A 17,099-nucleotide genomic window follows, 5' to 3' on the forward strand; every position below is an offset into this window, starting at 1 on the left:
CACGGTCCGCTTCACTAGGCATTTTCTTTTGCGAACTAGCGAACTGTGGAATCGGCTCCCGGGGGGGGTCTTCCCTCAGAGATACGACCTCCAAATTTTTAAAAAACGAGCCTACTCCTCCCTCAAAGGCCGGCAACGCACCCACTAAAATGGGTGTCTATGGGCTGCGTGGACTACCCTTTTTGGTCGTCCCGCAAGCTCGTTTGCCCACCTATTATATAAAAAAAAAAAGATATTTAATGATTTCATTGCAATGACATTTCCAAGTTTGTGTAACATACACTTTTGAGCGGTTATTTTAAAGAGTAGAGGAATCTTTGTATTTTTTAATTTCGGTAATAAAAACAGCTAAGATAGCATTATAAGTACCAGTGCAGATTTTCAACCGGTCTAAACAGGTATGATTGAACCCTGGCATAGCACCATTGAATGAATTTTGCTGATGAAACAGATGCCGTTTATAAATCCCATTGAAATAAAAATAAATCATTGGCGCTACAACGTCTTTAGGTCTTGGCCTCAGATTTCTGAATCTGTTTCATGATCATTTTTAAATCTAATAGGCAAGGTGATCACCCTCCTGTGCCTGACACGCGCCGTCGGCTTTTTAGGTCTAAGAAATGTCTGTTTCCTCGCGATGTTTTCCTTCACCGTTCGAGCAAATGTTTAATGCGCACATAGAAAGAAAGTCCATTGGTGCACAGCCGGGGATCGAACATACGACCTCAGGTATGAGAGTTGCACGCTGATGCCACTAGGCCAACACTGCTCTAAATCTATCTAATAAATCCCATTGAAGAAAACAAATAATGTATAACAATTGTAAGACCGAAATAGTTTTATTTATTAAATAAGTCAACCGATCACATTATCAAACATATCGAATTCAAGAATTCAAACTTTGCACAAAATTCATAAGTCTATCTAATCGCAATCATCAAAAAATAATGAAACAAGGATCGGATCAAAGACTTATATTGTGTAACATAGGTTTTATGTAGACGAACAGATTGTCCTAAGGTCTAGTGAAATCTTATTTTTAAAGTTCCAACAACAAAGTATTTTAAATATACTTTAAGCTTTACAATTTGATTCTCTGACACGTTTATCGTTGGTTTATCTTCTGGATCTTTTTAATTATTAGTTGTAATACTAATAATAATGTATATAATTCGTTCTATATCATTAATGTAAAAATTTGTTCACTTACTAATTTAAAGCATAAAATTACAAAGGACGTGCTAAGTGACATTGATTTAAAAGTGTAATTAGTCTACAATATACATAACCTCATTTACATCTATAACGAGTATCACATAACGCATATTTGCGTTCTTTTACTAACTTACATATTTAATTAAACACTTAGTTATTTAACACTTTTTCCAACTAAACTATCGGCACGTTGGGAGAGGTCTTTCTTGCTTAGTACAAAAATGTTAGTCCGATTTATAGCTTTTTCATTTGCTTTTGGTTTTTTTTATTTGCCGGTATGTAGTTGTGTGGGAGCCGTTTGATGTTTGTCGATTTTCCTAGTAATGTGTCCAAACTGCATATTTGTAAGGATTCTATAACCACAAGCACTTGTGGACTTCCCTATTTAAGTATAGGTCAGTCGACCTAAACATGTATTAATGCCAAAAATTTATCCGTAACCCAATAGGAAAAAGATATTTTTGATGTCATTAATCATTATTTAAGATTCATAGTTTATCTGTGCTACTGTCTGCTCTGTCTTCTGTCCAAAAAATCTGGTTTCTCTGCAAGTCCAACCCAGGGTCTCCAAGTTACATGTATTGAAGCAACCCGCTTTGACCACTGTGCCATAAAGGTCGGCCAGCCGAAAGCTTTACATACATTTGTGCAATGCCGATAGCATATAATTCTATTTACCTAGAAAAAGCTCTAAGTTAGCGTCTAGGAATGACTCCAGTTTGAGGTAGCCGCTTGGCACAAAGCATTTTTTAATTGTCTAAACCCTATAATGACTACCTGAGACTATTTATGTATTTCATTAAATTAAATACGACAATTACTCCCATTATGTCTGTATATCCCTCGTGGTTTGTGTTTGAAGAGTTGCAGAGATCACTGCGACAGTAGCAATATCTGAAAGAAAAAATGCATGTTTCATAACGAAAACTAAGAATTAAAAAAATCATAATTTAATTTTTGAGTTTTTCTATTCTGTACCGATTTTCTTTGTATAATAACGGCCAGAACCTCATAATTAATTTTACCTATACCCATATCAATATTTGATATATAAATTTATTTTTAGGTTTTGCCATATTTATTGTGACAACCTTTATAAATTGCAAGTTTACAATTACTCAGTTAAACAGCTCCCAACCTTGAGTATATAAAGGTCAAGTTATAACATTATTACTTGATCGTATGATAAAGCTAATGCGAACGTTATAAAAATAATAATTTGATCAAAATTGCAAAGGATTTGTTTGAGCTTAGATTTGTTTTAAATAAGTGTTGTTTGATGATTTGCTGTTTTAAAAGAGTACCGAGAGTTTTTTACGCCGGCTTTTTCTCTCGGCCTACACCCTCTGTCTTCTTTGCCGATGAGTAGGGATGCCTTCAAATTTAATGACGTGGAATAAGTGATACATGTATCTTATGTTCCATAATAAACATATTTTATTTTTATTTTTCTTCAAAATTAAATAAAGCTAATGTAGTACAGTCGACTCTCGATTATTTGAAACTCAAGGGACCAGAGATAAATTTCAAATTATCAAGAGTTCAAATAATAAGTGTTTGAATAACCACGAGGGGGAGGGGCGACTGAAGAAAATAAGAATTTGATCAAAATTTGTTACTTATTATTTCTATATTCTTATTATGTATTAACAATTATTATAACAATTATTCACAAATTTTTATCAAGACAAGTCTGTGCATGTATGTAAACAAACGACAGGTATGTGCATGATAAACGCTTCAAATTATAGTGAGTAGGGAAGACGGATTTCAAATTATCGCATGTTGGCGAGCAAGATAATACTTTTTCAACTTCAAATGACCGAAGGGACCAATTATCATTGATTTTATTCAATTTATCGAGTATTTTTCAAATATCGAGAGATTCAAATTAACGAGTGTCAAATTATCGAGAGTCGACTGTATCATGAAATATGAAGAAAATTAATTGAAGCATGTACGGGCATCGTTAATTGGAAAATGCAGTGTATTTTTATGTAAATGACCTTTTGAATAGTGTTGGCAACCGTATAGTTAATGTTCGTCAGTGTAACCTTGCATGCGTGACCTTCAATGTATTCGCACGTTTGTTTGCACCTTTTCAATATTAACACAGACATTATTTTATAGCCCATGTGCCCTATTAATGTAAAAACTTGTGCCAACTGTACTTGGACCTGAATTAAAAAGGCATCCGCTTTTCGGTTACGCTGGGATAAATCAAATCAAAATCATTTGCTCATATAGGTTACAAAATGTACACTTATGAACGTAAAAAAAGAAATATATATTAAATGCTACTAATTTTACAATTACTGCCAGTTCTCAAATCAAGGGCATAGAACGGAAGAGAAGAACTGCCAAGGGTTTTGTTTTACACAATGTTTTTAAGGAGCTGCAACCATTACACCATGTTCCACATGATATCTTAAGTAATTAATAAATATATTTCTTAGAATGACGGTTACAAAATAAAATCGTTTCTGACAATTTTAGTTTGTATCATAAATATATTCTTAGTAACTCACTTATTGACAACAGCTTTATCTCCTCTATTGTCGGACGTACAACCCTCTTCGTAAGCCTCCACAACCTCAGTCTTCGGAGACCACTTGCCGTTCTTGTAATCCTGGTATTCGTTCTTCTGTTGAGCGCAATCGCGAAGGACGGCGTTTATTCTCACTGAAGTCATAATTGAATCGAATAAATTTTTATGTTTTATACGATTTAAGTAAACAGTTGTGCAAGTTGGCCTGATGCGCATACAGATTTACAAGGAGACTACATTTCTTAAAACACAATAAATAAAGTCTATTAACTAAATGAAATCATTTCGTTAAGTTAAACGTTTGAGCAGCGCGTGTGCTTAGCGGCCTATAACACTATGGGAGTTTGATTGCCTTTAAACCGCAGTATTAATAGCTACCATCGCATTATATGTCTACACTTATTTATATATCTTACGAATCTGTATTGTCTTATGCGAGCAAGTATAATTTAAATGCTATTTGTTATAAATTAATAATCATAATATATATTTTCTACGGTTAAACTAAATCCCCGAATTTGATGCATTATGGTTAAAGATAAAAGGTTTTTTGGCATACTCTTCTGTTGCCATCAACATATAAATTAATATATTATGTAACTAGTAATAACTATATGCTATCTACACTACTCACTGACCTCCGTTCTGAATATCAAGATAGAAGTCCTTCTTCATACACATTGTAGAGAATGGACAGTCAACAATGAATTTGTCTGAGTAATCGAAGTGCACGCACAGTCTCTTCGTTGTATTATAATATTCCCCAGGTTGAGGATTGATTAAACATTGGTAACATTGCAGTGCAGATGCACCTGAAAATTAAAAAAAAAACATTTAACGGTTATGCAAAAATCGAGTTTCATCTTTATCATTTGAATGGGCTCGTGAATAGGACAAGAACAAGAACTAAAATCATTTTCGGAATTTAGTTTAACGTAATTGTAATAAAACAACCCTCAAAAATTATTAAGAAAAATGAGTGTCTAAAAATCAATAACGAGTTTGGTTAATACAAATGAGTTTTATACATATGAAGGTTGTTATTGTTATTTGAATGTGATGAGTCACAGAGCTTTGCTCCTCGCGCCCACGTTTTGATTCATATTACGCATAGGCGGACATGCTGGAAGAGCATTCTCAGAATGTCTCTGAGTTATGATTATAAATAAAGGTTTTGCTTACGGCATTAAAGGTTACCGAAGTTTCATACTTAAAAGTAACATACTTAGAAATAACATAAAATAAAAAGGTGACAATATTATCTAGAAGGCTACGTTCAATTGTCGATAGTATGAAGTTATATAATTTATCCGTAATTATTGTAATTAGTTCGTGTTGTTACTGTGTGGATGTTGATTATTATGATGATGAAAATGTGGAAGAAAATAACGATCATTTAAATATTAATCAAACTGTTGATCGTAGATTTGGTATCAAAGACGTAAGAGTAGTTCCAAACATAACAAATCCCGACAACAATAATGTATCAGTAAAATATTCAGCATTCTCTACGTCGGGTACACAGATTCAGTCAATATCTAATGAAAATCCCATTGTACAATATTATCATTCACGTGCTAAATCCATTAAAAATGATTCTTTCGTACAAAATTATTCGAATTCAGTGTCGAAATTTAATATTTTCAAAGATTATGTGTACGTGTATGATGATAATGCTGAATCGAAGGTTTTACGGAATGATAATGCGTCTAAGCTATATCAAAAACAAACGACCATTAATAAGACTGAAGCTCAAAAATTAAAAGAACATGCTGTTAAATTTTACAACCTAGGACCAGCAGCAGCATCGGGTGTATTATACGATATCCCAAGGGATAATGATGAAAAAGTATGGTATGTTCCGGAAAATTATCCCTGTTGGGAACTACCGCTTTTGTACGGTGAATTAGGACAGAGAATGAAAACCGCTGAAGTTTTCTTGATTTTCGGGGGACGTTTAAAAAATGTTTTTGATCCTGGTTATAATGACACCGTTTATAAAACACCCAGCTCATCGACCAACGATTTACCCAATCGCTGGTGTGGCGTGCTACCTTGTTATGGAGACCACACTCTTTGTCTATTTCCTGGTGATAATTTATCAAAATTATGCGAGAAAGGATATATTGTACAAGTCCCGTCTATTTTAGATCAAATTGCTTTAGTTAACACCATAAACTCGATGAGAAACAGAGTTGCAAGTGGTGAATCAGATCGATATTCTCACTTGCCTCCGGCAGCCAACATGAAAGAAATCAATTATGATTACGATTTGCAAAAGATCTCCGAAGCTTGGTTACGTCAATGTCTTCCGGGACCAGCACCTTGTTCCGCGCTCGATGGTCAAACAGTATCACATCTTGAATGTACTAAATATTCAGATTATTGCTGTTTAAGAAGCCAATCTGCTTTTCGTTGGTAATTTTTGGTAATGTTATGATAGATTTCTAGTAGTCATTCTCTCGTATAACTTAAATCTATCTCGTTTCTCTTACAGTACACCTAAAATGGAATGTTTTGTATCACCTATTATCGGATGTCTTCATGTATGGTATTGGAGTGCTGGAAAAAATATTAAACAAGCAGATATAAAATGCGGTCGTACGTCTGTTAAAACCTTTAACACTGTTCAATTACTTTGGGCTAAAACTTTAAAAATAGGATGTGCTTATGGAGAAAGTGTCAAAGGAAATATCAGGGTGGTATGCAATTTTTCACCAGGAGCACCATTCTTTTTAGAAACAGGGTTATATTGTGGCATTATTGATCATTCAAACAAAATTTTGTCTGGTTCTTTCGCAAAGAAAAAAACCTTCTTATCTTCTTTGCCAGTATTTTGGGATGGTATAGAGCCGACTGAACGAGATATGTTTGAAAAATCTGAACACAATTTGTCTAGTAACATTAAGGGTATTGACAGCGTTAACACCATATGGGGTGTACAGAGTTTGAATAAAATATACAACGAAGGCTGGGTGCGAAAATATCTAATTGAACGAAGGAATGGAACAAGAGGAATGATCGCACGTTTAGTAACCAAGTACACTTTTATCGATGAAAGTGAAGCGCGATGTGATACAAATGAGTCAATGTATATTGCGGGAAAGGCTGGTTCGCTTTGTATGGAAAGAGGGCGGAGATATATCAATCTGTGTTACGAATTTAGAGATCCTACACCAGGATATAGATCTCTGGCTGTAGCTGCTCCTATAGCATTGTTTACTCTTATCCTCTATGACTTATTTAGCGGTGTTGTTAGACAATCTAATTAGATTAATACGAAATCTACGTCATTTAATGTAATTTTTTTTGCACCTTTTAATTAGCTACAATCGTATATAAAGGCTTTATAGGCGTTTATAAGAACTGAAATCAGTAAACAAAAACATAGTTGAAAGAGACAGGTCAGTAATTTTGCATTTCACAGGCACGTATATGCAAATGATGGATGTGGTTAGGTCCTATTATTCCCATATTTACTAAGCGTGTGAGTCACCCCCTCAGCCGCATCATTGAATTACAATTCAGATGTTGTTCGTGTTTTATTTTAAAATATTATGCGCTGTTATCACGTATGATTCAGAACTATTTTTACATATTGAATGACATAAAATTTTTACGTAAACCTTTTTTTCGATTATTTAGTTTTGATATTGGTGTCAAGTTGAAAAAAGAAAGGTATATATTTAACAAAATTACGAACAAACTTGACACAATTTACTCCCATGTAATTATTATAATTCATTGTCATATAAAATGAATACTGTTCTACAAAATAATTACAGGAAATCTATTCATTCTCAAGTATGTCTTTAACTCTCCATGGCCGTAACGGAATAACCTTAGTAATTAAGGAATCTTTCTTTTACTCTTTAAGCCTGGTAATATTCTATTCTAATGAGACATATAGCATCAAGCAAAAATTTTTTTTATGTTTCAATATTTATTTATTTACAGCTATGCAAATGATGTTGATGTAAAAACTTCTTGCATTTCCGAATTCAAAATAAATAGTATATTTTGGTATTCTTTTTTGTTAAATCTTATTATAGCTTTAAAACTCTATTTTGTATATAACCCGAATTTATGTATGGTTAAAAACTTTAGAAAATTATACTTTGTAAAATAACGTATAGTCGTATGTATTATAGTCTTATTGTTTTGTTGTTAAGGTCAAAGTCCTTATTATCAGGAATTTGTTCTATGGAACTTGCGTTACCAAAACTATTATTCACGAATTCAATTAATTCTAATATAATATGCGTCATTCTTCGTGTTCTCAGTATTTATACACTAGGTTAGCCAAACAAAGTTAATTACGTTGTACAATGATTTTACCCTTATGACAATAATTTTACCCAAGATTGATTCGGAATATTGCTGCTTTTACTTATATGGATTTTAAAGATTACCAGGTCACCACTGAGCTTAAACTTTAGAGATTTTATTTCTCATAAAAACTAAAACTAAGTATAACTTAGACGAGAAAACTTCTGATATGTTCATATTATCGTTGTTAGTCGTTGAATCGACCTTTATATTTTAATTTCTTAAAACAATATTAAAGTCTAAATCACTTCAAATGAGTTCCAAGGTTATATTTCACGTTACAGTGCAAAGTATACTAGACAAAAGCCTACCTGTTGTAATCAGAGACAAAGTCACCATGGCCAGATATTGCTCCATCGTCGATACTCGTTCTCACTGTGCCGACGCCGTGTTTGGTCCAGTTTGAATTTGTGCAACTTCGCAGCTCATATAAAACACCCTATCGTTGATAGTGTCCCGTGTTCGAGCCTGAAACGCATAATTTTAATCTTAGTTATTGAATTATTTTTATAGTTTTACACACAATCTGATTGATTGAGTTATTTTTGTGATGAACACACACACACACACAAATAACTCAATCAATCAATCAAAATACGTTTATTCAATTTAGATGCGTCTTAGAGCATGCTTATTGCATATGAATGTCAAAAACATTTAAAAAATTCGCGAAAGAGCAAGAATATGCCATCCGTTCGCAAAACTACCAGGAGGCCTTGTTCTGAGAAGAACGGGCAAGAAACTCAGCAAGTTTTACCCTACCTCTACATTACAATTATTCAAAGGAAAATGTCATAAACCACAACTAAAGGCCTAAAAGCTGAAACTATTATTACGCTATGATTATTTTAAGACCATTTTTTTTTCTAATTGAAAGCGTTTTTGTAAAATCGTCCTAATTAGTATACCATAAAAATTAAACAAATTTCCTTAATTTATTTTAAAAATAAATGTGTTTAAGAGTTTTTTGTTATTGTAATCTGTTTATGCCTAGATCTATCGATGTCAAAACGTGCGTTGATTGTATGATGATAAATTACAGCAATTTGACGAACAGCTGAATCTCAAGGCCATGACCGGCTCAAAACTTTCAATTTTTTACGCAGCGAAAACAGGAAAGTAAGCAAATGGTATTCAAAAAGGAAAAAAAAATATCTCAAAACATTTCACAATTTAAATTTCCAAATTATACAAAATCCCTTTCGCGTTTATTATTTAGTTTAAAACGATTTCCTTTTGTTTCGTTATATACACTTTTAATAAAATATTATCGCTGTTGCGTTAAATAGCTGCTAAACCAACCTTTAATTTACATTTTTATGGATGAAGCCGTGAATAAAATGCATATACTAATTAGAATATTAAGTAAAATTATTTACATAATAGAGTGACGCTACATATATAGAATAATACCTTAATTTAAGCACAGTACGGGATATATTTTCTTTATTATAGTTATTAATGACCACCTATTTGGCTTCAGTGTTCAACGCATATAATTCTTTTGTAACTACTAATTAATGATTACTGTAAGTAGCGCAAAAATGTATATCCCATGCTCCATAGAGGTACCCCTCTATCATAGGTATACAACGTAGTTATAAATGCATTCTATACATGCTCCGGTAGTCCCAGTAAAGAAGCGAATAGAACGATTTTAATATCCCACAAGCACTAAAATAAATTCCAAACAAACATCTTAGGGTTCAAGTTCGCAAGAACTGAACTAAAAAAGAACGATGAGGCCTAAATCCGGTTTAAGAGACTTGCGTAATCTTTTTTTAATACTTCGTATACAGTTACGTCTTATCAAGGTATTTCGAAATTTTTGATTCAAAGGTGTTTAGTAATATCGCTTATAACGAACAACACTAGACAATAAAATACCGAGAATACTTGAGTAAAGTAAATATACTATTCGTACATATAAATGGTAATTTTTGACGTTTAAATACCTAAGAAGCAAGTAAAATTACCGTGTTTATCTACGTTCAATTAAGATTTGCCGTGCACCACCACTATGTGGAACCAGCTGCCCACTGAAGTATTTCCGAACAAATTGGTCTCATTGTTCTTCAAGAAAGAAAATACCAATTTTTAAAAGGCCGGCAACGCACTTGTGAGCCTTCTGGCAATGTGAGTGTCCGTGGGCGGCGGAATCATTTAACATCAAGTGCCTCCTGCCGTTTGCCTCCTATTACATAAAAAAAATATGCTGAGTTTTTTTTTATTACCTTGGCAGGCGAATTCAAGAGCTTCTAAATGCATGCAATTGATACAGAAATATTCGGTTTAAAAGTTGCTAAATTTCGTACAACGTATTAGATCATTAAGTGAGGAAATTTTTAGCTGCTGTAAACAAATGAGAGTGCGTATTTTAACGCTAAAAATTTGTGATTTTTTAACAATTTTTGTAAGTTGTACATAGTTTTACTTTTTTTTATTTTTTTTTAGCGTGTCACTTTCTAACAATAGTTAGGATATTAGCTATGCGTCTGCCCGAATTTACTAAACGATTACCAATTAAACGTTTATGCGAGATCCAAGTACATTCACAAAGGGTCTGATTTTCTATACAAAATAGAATTGTTTTCTATTAAATACCTTAGTAGGTATTGTGCTGTTCGTCGTGAGGAAGAGTCGCTAGATAGATATAAATGACACACTATACTTTGTTATTTAATTGATTCGTGACTTCACTCAGCTGATTGCCTTGGATTACCTAACGAATTTTTATTCTTACGTTAACCTTCTTAACCGCTTTTTTAAATATATTTAAAGATTTATTTCCTGTAATTTGATATATTTTTGCGTATTTTTATGTTCTTCCTGATTATAAAATACTATTACTGGTTGTCTATATGGCTTAATAGTTGTTAGATATACAATAGATGGCCATAGGCACAGATAATAGAATAATATCCGTAAAAAGCGCAGTAAAACAAATAGTAAATCATTTTTTTTTAAATCGATCATTTAGTAGCAAATGGAAATTGGTATAATATTTTTGGTTTAATGTTTACATGTTTTATGAGTGTACAAAATATTTGTGGTCAGATTACCGTGATGTGATATATGGGTTATTTGGGATATCAGTCCACTTTAGACATAATTAAACTAAATTTAAATATAAACTAAACCCATGACATCAGTATGTTATAATTAGATTGCAAAACACGCTAGAAGGTCGCAATCATTCTTGACCTTATAGGTAAATAAAAAATGCATGAAAACCTAGACGCTGAAGCCTAGGGAAAAGTCAATATCAGTCCCCCATTAAAGGCGTAATATGAGGGTAAATTCTACTACATATACCTTTATTGCAAGCATGTGTGGGGTCAGATGTGTATGTGTGCGCGTGAAACGTAAACCAAAAATTTTCACTTATAAATCCGATTAACGGCTTATGTAATATAAAACAAGACGGCAGGCGCTGCGAGCGCCTTTATTTAGGCAATTTATTGCGTATTTTAATTAATGCGTGAGGCTTAGATCATGTAATCGGTCAGCTCTCTGTTAAAAACTTGTTTTTTTTTTAAATGTTTTTTAATTACAAATGAAAAAATTAACTAATCTGTACGATTATTTTCGAGTACTTTTAATTTGTGATTTCGACGTGCGTCATTTGAAAATTAATGTTTTACATAGTTTATGGAATTGTTTTACATAGTTAATATTTGACCTTTATGGTGATATTAAAAACTCATTAACTATTCTGTATGGAAAAACAAGCGACGTTTTATTTGGGAAATAAAATTGCGTAAATATAACGTAGAATGCGTATTAAGCAAATATTTGACTTTTCGGTAGGACAGGTGATAAACATTCCCATAAAGTTTTTTTTGGTGTAACATAAATGGTATTACATGAAGATATTGAATGACGAGTTGCGCAACAACGCTTGTTAACTGTATTGAAAAATTCTCGAAGTAGGATTAATTTCATATATCGATGTGTCAGTTAAATTAGATGACAACTGGTGAAACAATAATGATTCCACATTAAATATGCTTTACTTACATATAAAATGATATATGAAGAGGCAAAAATGTCCTTGAAGCATGCATTTTATTATTCGTAAGTTTTATACGAAATAATAGGAGAAAATATATTTTTTTTGTGATTTCCTACGGTACTTCTCAAAAGTTTAATTATCATATGATACATTTGAGTTAACGAGCTATTAAAACGAAGCGTCATTACTACAAATTCCTATAAATGTTAGTATCAAATGAAAATAGTACAATAGTCAAATGTTCTGATTGAAAACTGCTGAGTAGTAATTTTTCACAACCGGGTCACTCGGTTCATTAGATGTGCCAAGTTCCAGTTACAACATTTTTGTAATCAACAATTATGTCGCTGTATTTCTTCTACTTAACGGTCATTACGATATTGGGATAATCAAAGAGTTTATAATGTTAATACGAGGAGTGTATACTTTTTAATTTCATGCCAATTTAACAGAACGAAAACCCATAAATACTGCTCTATTGTTATTTTTACTCTGTATATTTTGTTCTAAATTCAGTAAATTAACAAAGTAATAGTAGCAAAAATTAATAGTCTATTAAAATTAATTCTTTGGTCTAATTAAAATTTCGCGGGAACTGAATAGAATATAGAATAAATGTCTAATGTTTTAGAAGTTCGGAGAAGTTTTATTTTCAAAGACAATTATGTATTACGCAAAATCATTGTTATAAACGTTTTAACATAAATTCTATTAAATATGTACACGTGTGTGTAGTGCAAGTAGCTAGAGGTCGATGGATTTGTTAGCTGTAGGTGTGGTTTAGGCAAGCTAAAACCTATTGAGCAAGCAGTCATAATATGTTCAGGAATTTTAACTGAAACCTACTAAATAATATTACATTTATAATTCTATCAAATCATAATTTAATATAATTATACTCTAGAAATACCGACTTAGGTATATCGGCTGTTCAAATATTAGTGTTTCTCTTTAAATAAATTTTTTATTTAGTTAATTAAATTGTTAAGTAAATAAAATTATAACTTTGAATTTTATCTATTGTTTTTAGGTGTAGGAAACACTTTATCGACTAAAAGTAAAAACACTTTATTTTGACTCATTCAGACACTCACTTTACCTTACGATTTAAACACAAAACGTTTCACTACAACGTTGCGAGTATACGCGTGACTCAGTGCGTGGCTAAGACTACACTGGTCCAACTGGCGTCTTTGCAAGACCTGTGTCATACTACGTAATATTGTGTACTTGACCGTATGATGGCTAAGCAATTTGAACCTTGCTCGAATTAACAACATTTTGTGTACTGGCATCTCAGTTGCTTTAATGTGTAATCAACATTTTTGCTTGAATTCTGTTGATTTTTATCTCGTAAATTTTTTATCAAAATAAACTTTATAAAATAATAGTCGAGATACAGTTCTTGGTCTCAGATTTTTGTCTTGTTAATTTAGTAGTAGTAAAGTAAGTGGCTTTTGTGGTTGACCCTCGCCTTTACCGTTTCCTGACGTAATTTTTCCTACACAATATATGCAAGTACGCACATAGAAGAAAAATCTTTTTGGTGTACAGCCGGGGTTCGTAAGGACCTCCTCAGAGTTGAGAGCTGCGTACATAGCCACTGCAAACACTGCTCGGTATAAATTCTATAAAACTGCGAATAAAAGCCTTATATTAAAGATAAATAATGAACAGTTTTATCACTTGTGTTATCGATATTATAATCAATTAACCTATAATCTAATAATAAATGTTTTTCTTCAATAAATTCTTAATCCGAATAAGGTATAACGGATGGTAATTATTATATTTTATAGTTAATTGTTTTTTTCCACTGGGTTTTTTACTTGTAACTAGCCGGGAGTGCAATTTATCAATTCAATCCCTGTGGGGTCCACGATGGATAGATACATTAAGAAAAACATGCAGTCTCACTTAGTATGTTTAATAATTCCAAAGCTACTATAGTTACATCTCTAGTTAGTCTCTTTGCATCGAAATATATTTAATATATCATTAATTGTAGTAGTAAAATATGATTTAGCGTTCCTTAAAATCATTGTTTCTTTTTGGACAATTATTGTTTTTATCTTAAGATAATTCATATTCAGTGTATAGTCGCTTTGGTATTACTTTCGTTATCGATAGAATACTAATATTATAAAGAGGAAAGGTTTGATTTTTTGTTTGTTTGAAATGAATAGGCTCCGAAACTACTGGACCGATTTTAAAAATTCTTTCACCGTTGGCAAGCTACACTATTCTCGAGTGACATAGGCTATGTTTCATTTTCAAAAAAATTAGGGATGCTTACTAAAACTTGAATAATCTAACCCAAGGTGTAAAAAAATAAACAAAAAACTTCCTTCAATCGTGTGCGCTGCGAAAACTATTAATGATAGAACAAAATGATGTATTACAATTTTTTAATATGGGTTGCGAAATATATTTATAAATCTGAAATATTTTTTGTACTTAAAATGATATAGAGACGTTATATTGTAGTTCAAACTGTACAACTCCAATGAACCAAATACTAAGTTTCATAACATGTAATTTATACAGTGTAATTAATCGATTCATTTGTGTATGTCTATTGTTGATAACGTTATGTAACCGTGAAAGTATACGATTACCATTCATCACAACAATGTGTCCGACTGCATTGTGTGAGCTGAATTAAATCAACATGGTCCAAATAAACATTGATTTATTTACCACCAAATATTCTGGCAAAACATGTAGAATGCGTGAGTGAAAAAAATTGCAGTAAGACTGCATTGTAAATTAGTTATAATCGTTTGCTTCTTGTATGTGACTAAAGTGTAGATTATTATCTATTTTTGTCTTTATGATTCAAATCCACCGTATATTTTGATGGCTTTCCTGAAGCATATAACCAAATTTATAATTAAATAATTTTAGATTTTTTTTTTCGTTTAACTTTATGCCGCGTGAAATGTTATGAGTTTTGTAAGAGTATCAAATATTGTTTTTAATACATTTTTGATGCTTATCTATTGAAGTGACGTCTTCCATGACTTAATATGTGAATTCGGAGAGTTCATTCAATAAGACAGCCTATGCAAAAGCGGATACAATGTCCACTTGAGACAGGGAACCTAGCTCTATCAAGAAGAGTTAGCTAGTGAGCAAGAGTATCCAAAGATTATTGATCAAAGACTCCAGGGACAGATAGTTGCTTGGTTACATATAATTAATTGCTAATGCCAATGCGTTGACATAGTGTTAACCGCTTCCGTTACCTCACTCGCATCATTGTTTCCTATATTACTCAATAGTTGAGTAAGTGTGACGTGAGAGATTTTCATAATTTTATTACGAACAAATATAAAATACGTATAGTTTGACCTCCTTTACAATTAGCGCAGACTGCGCAAAATTGCAGTAGCTATTGTATTCTCTATGGCCTAATGGTCCAGCGCTGGATTTTTTACGCGTCAATTCTTAGTTTTCTCGAGATTTATATAAAAGTCAGTGTTGACATGCGTCCTCTTGAACTATGAAGGTTTAAGACGAAAATATACGGTAACAAATATCGTTGTTATAGTTTTTTAGATAAAGTGTATTTAGGTTTGGGTCATGTTAAGACAAAGTGTAAAGTGTTTTTGAAGCGTATTTTTATCTAATGCTCTATTTAATTACTATTATCAAGTCAAGAACTTAATGTTATCTGAGTTCGCGCCAACCGTCCTGCATTCTTCATAAGATTTGACGAAAATGTTATTCACTTACGAGTCATTGTTTACTTTTTCTGGTATGGTTTGAATTTTTGTACTTTATACACATAACAAACATTTGATTGGTTTTAATATTTGATTGGATTGGTCGGACTATAGCTCTATACGTAACAATACAAGCCTCAATTTTTTTCATTGTTAAATTGAAATTAACCTACCTTGGGGGCAGTGTTGGCCTTAGCGTGCGAGTCTTAGGCCTAAGGTTCGTAGGTTCGATCCCCGGCTGTGCACCAATGGGCTTTCTTTTTATATGCGCATTTAACATTCGCTCGAACGGTGAAGGAAAACATCGTGAGGAAACCGGCTGGCCTTAGACCCAAAGGCACAGAAGGCTGATCTTTTCTTCCCTATTAGATTGATAAATGATTATGAAACTGATACAGAAATCTGAGGCCCAGACCTAAAAATATTATTTATACTATTTTAAATTGACACTAAAAATATAATTATACGTTTTCTTTGTAACTGCAGCTTATTCTTAAAAGCTTTGACGCTAAAAGCGTCTTATATTATTTAGCTAGCGACTTTTCACTGCGCTAATACTCTGTAGATAGGTCAAGCGAAACTCGAGTGTATATGAAAGAATAAAAAAGTGTTGTCTCGAGCTCTTTGGTATTCAAAACGTAAAAGAAAAAGATGTAACTCAGTCAAAGGATATTGTGTAAGCTTTACTTAACAGCGAAGTAATTTACGTAAAAAATAAGTTTAATCGTCTTGACGAATTTAAGCGCATTTTTTTTACATAATTTTACCATGTAGGTACTGAACAAAGATAGTATTTTCCTATTTCATCAAGCTACCATAAATATCATCTCCCTTCCCCATATTTAAAGATATGATACTCGCGAAAATTTCTTTTTAATTTTTAAGTTCTTCAGTTAACAGATATTGTCAACGCCATGTCCTCCCGGGGTGAACTACCACTGGAGCTGGCGTTACGTGGACGTAGTGCCTCCATTGCCACAACGCTGCTACAGCATTGCGCCGACGCAGATGCAAGAGGGCCCAGAGGAAGGACCCTGCTGCACAGAGCCGTTGACGCAAGGGACGCGTTTTCAGCCAAATTTTTGGTAGAGAATGGTGCGGATCCAAATCTATCGACGAAGTAAGTTCAAATATTATCGACCTTCAAATTAGGACCCATTGCCTATATGCCTACAATTACTAGTCAATGTTAATTTATAGAGGATTTCGTGTTCACAAAAAATCTTTCTAAGTGTATTTAGAATAGTTTTTTAGTCAAATTACT

At 32.7% G+C, this 17,099-nt stretch overlaps 2 protein-coding genes across 3 annotated transcripts in view; one reads left to right on the plus strand and one right to left on the minus strand.

The window, feature by feature from the left end:
* LOC125053500 (rabankyrin-5) overlaps nt 1-17,099 on the plus strand; it is a 47,675-nt gene that overhangs the window by 13,477 nt on the left and 17,099 nt on the right. The window contains exon 6 of the mRNA XM_047654862.1: nt 16,729-16,955. Coding sequence (XP_047510818.1) covers nt 16,729-16,955 — 227 coding nt within the window. The remainder of the gene's footprint in view (nt 1-16,728; nt 16,956-17,099) is intronic.
* On the minus strand, nt 960-13,332 carry LOC125053501. Of its 2 annotated transcripts, none has more exons than XM_047654863.1 (5): nt 13,207-13,332; nt 8,404-8,560; nt 4,402-4,575; nt 3,744-3,897; nt 960-2,109 (listed from the first exon to the last, which is right to left on the minus strand). In XM_047654863.1, the coding sequence occupies exons 2-5, from the start codon at nt 8,447-8,449 to the stop codon at nt 1,989-1,991; spliced, it is 495 nt and encodes a 164-aa protein (XP_047510819.1). In that variant the 5' UTR covers nt 8,450-8,560; nt 13,207-13,332; the 3' UTR covers nt 960-1,988. The 2 variants fall into 2 exon arrangements, with proteins under 2 accessions (XP_047510819.1, XP_047510820.1); XM_047654864.1 differs by having other exon boundaries at nt 13,202-13,332.

Source organism: Pieris napi, chromosome 11 (assembly GCF_905475465.1).
Source record: "Pieris napi chromosome 11, ilPieNapi1.2, whole genome shotgun sequence".
Taxonomy (NCBI): Eukaryota; Metazoa; Arthropoda; class Insecta; order Lepidoptera; family Pieridae; genus Pieris; species Pieris napi.

Coding starts and splice junctions, on each gene's coding strand:
- LOC125053501 (XM_047654863.1), bottom strand. CDS start 8,449: ATGGAGCAATATCTGGCCATGGTGACTTTGTCTCTGATTACAACAG. Junction 4,576..8,403: donor TTTGTCTCTGATTACAACAG/GTAGGCTTTTGT, acceptor TTTAATTTTCAG/GTGCATCTGCACTGCAATGT. Junction 3,898..4,401: donor TCTTGATATTCAGAACGGAG/GTCAGTGAGTAG, acceptor TTATGACTTCAG/TGAGAATAAACGCCGTCCTT.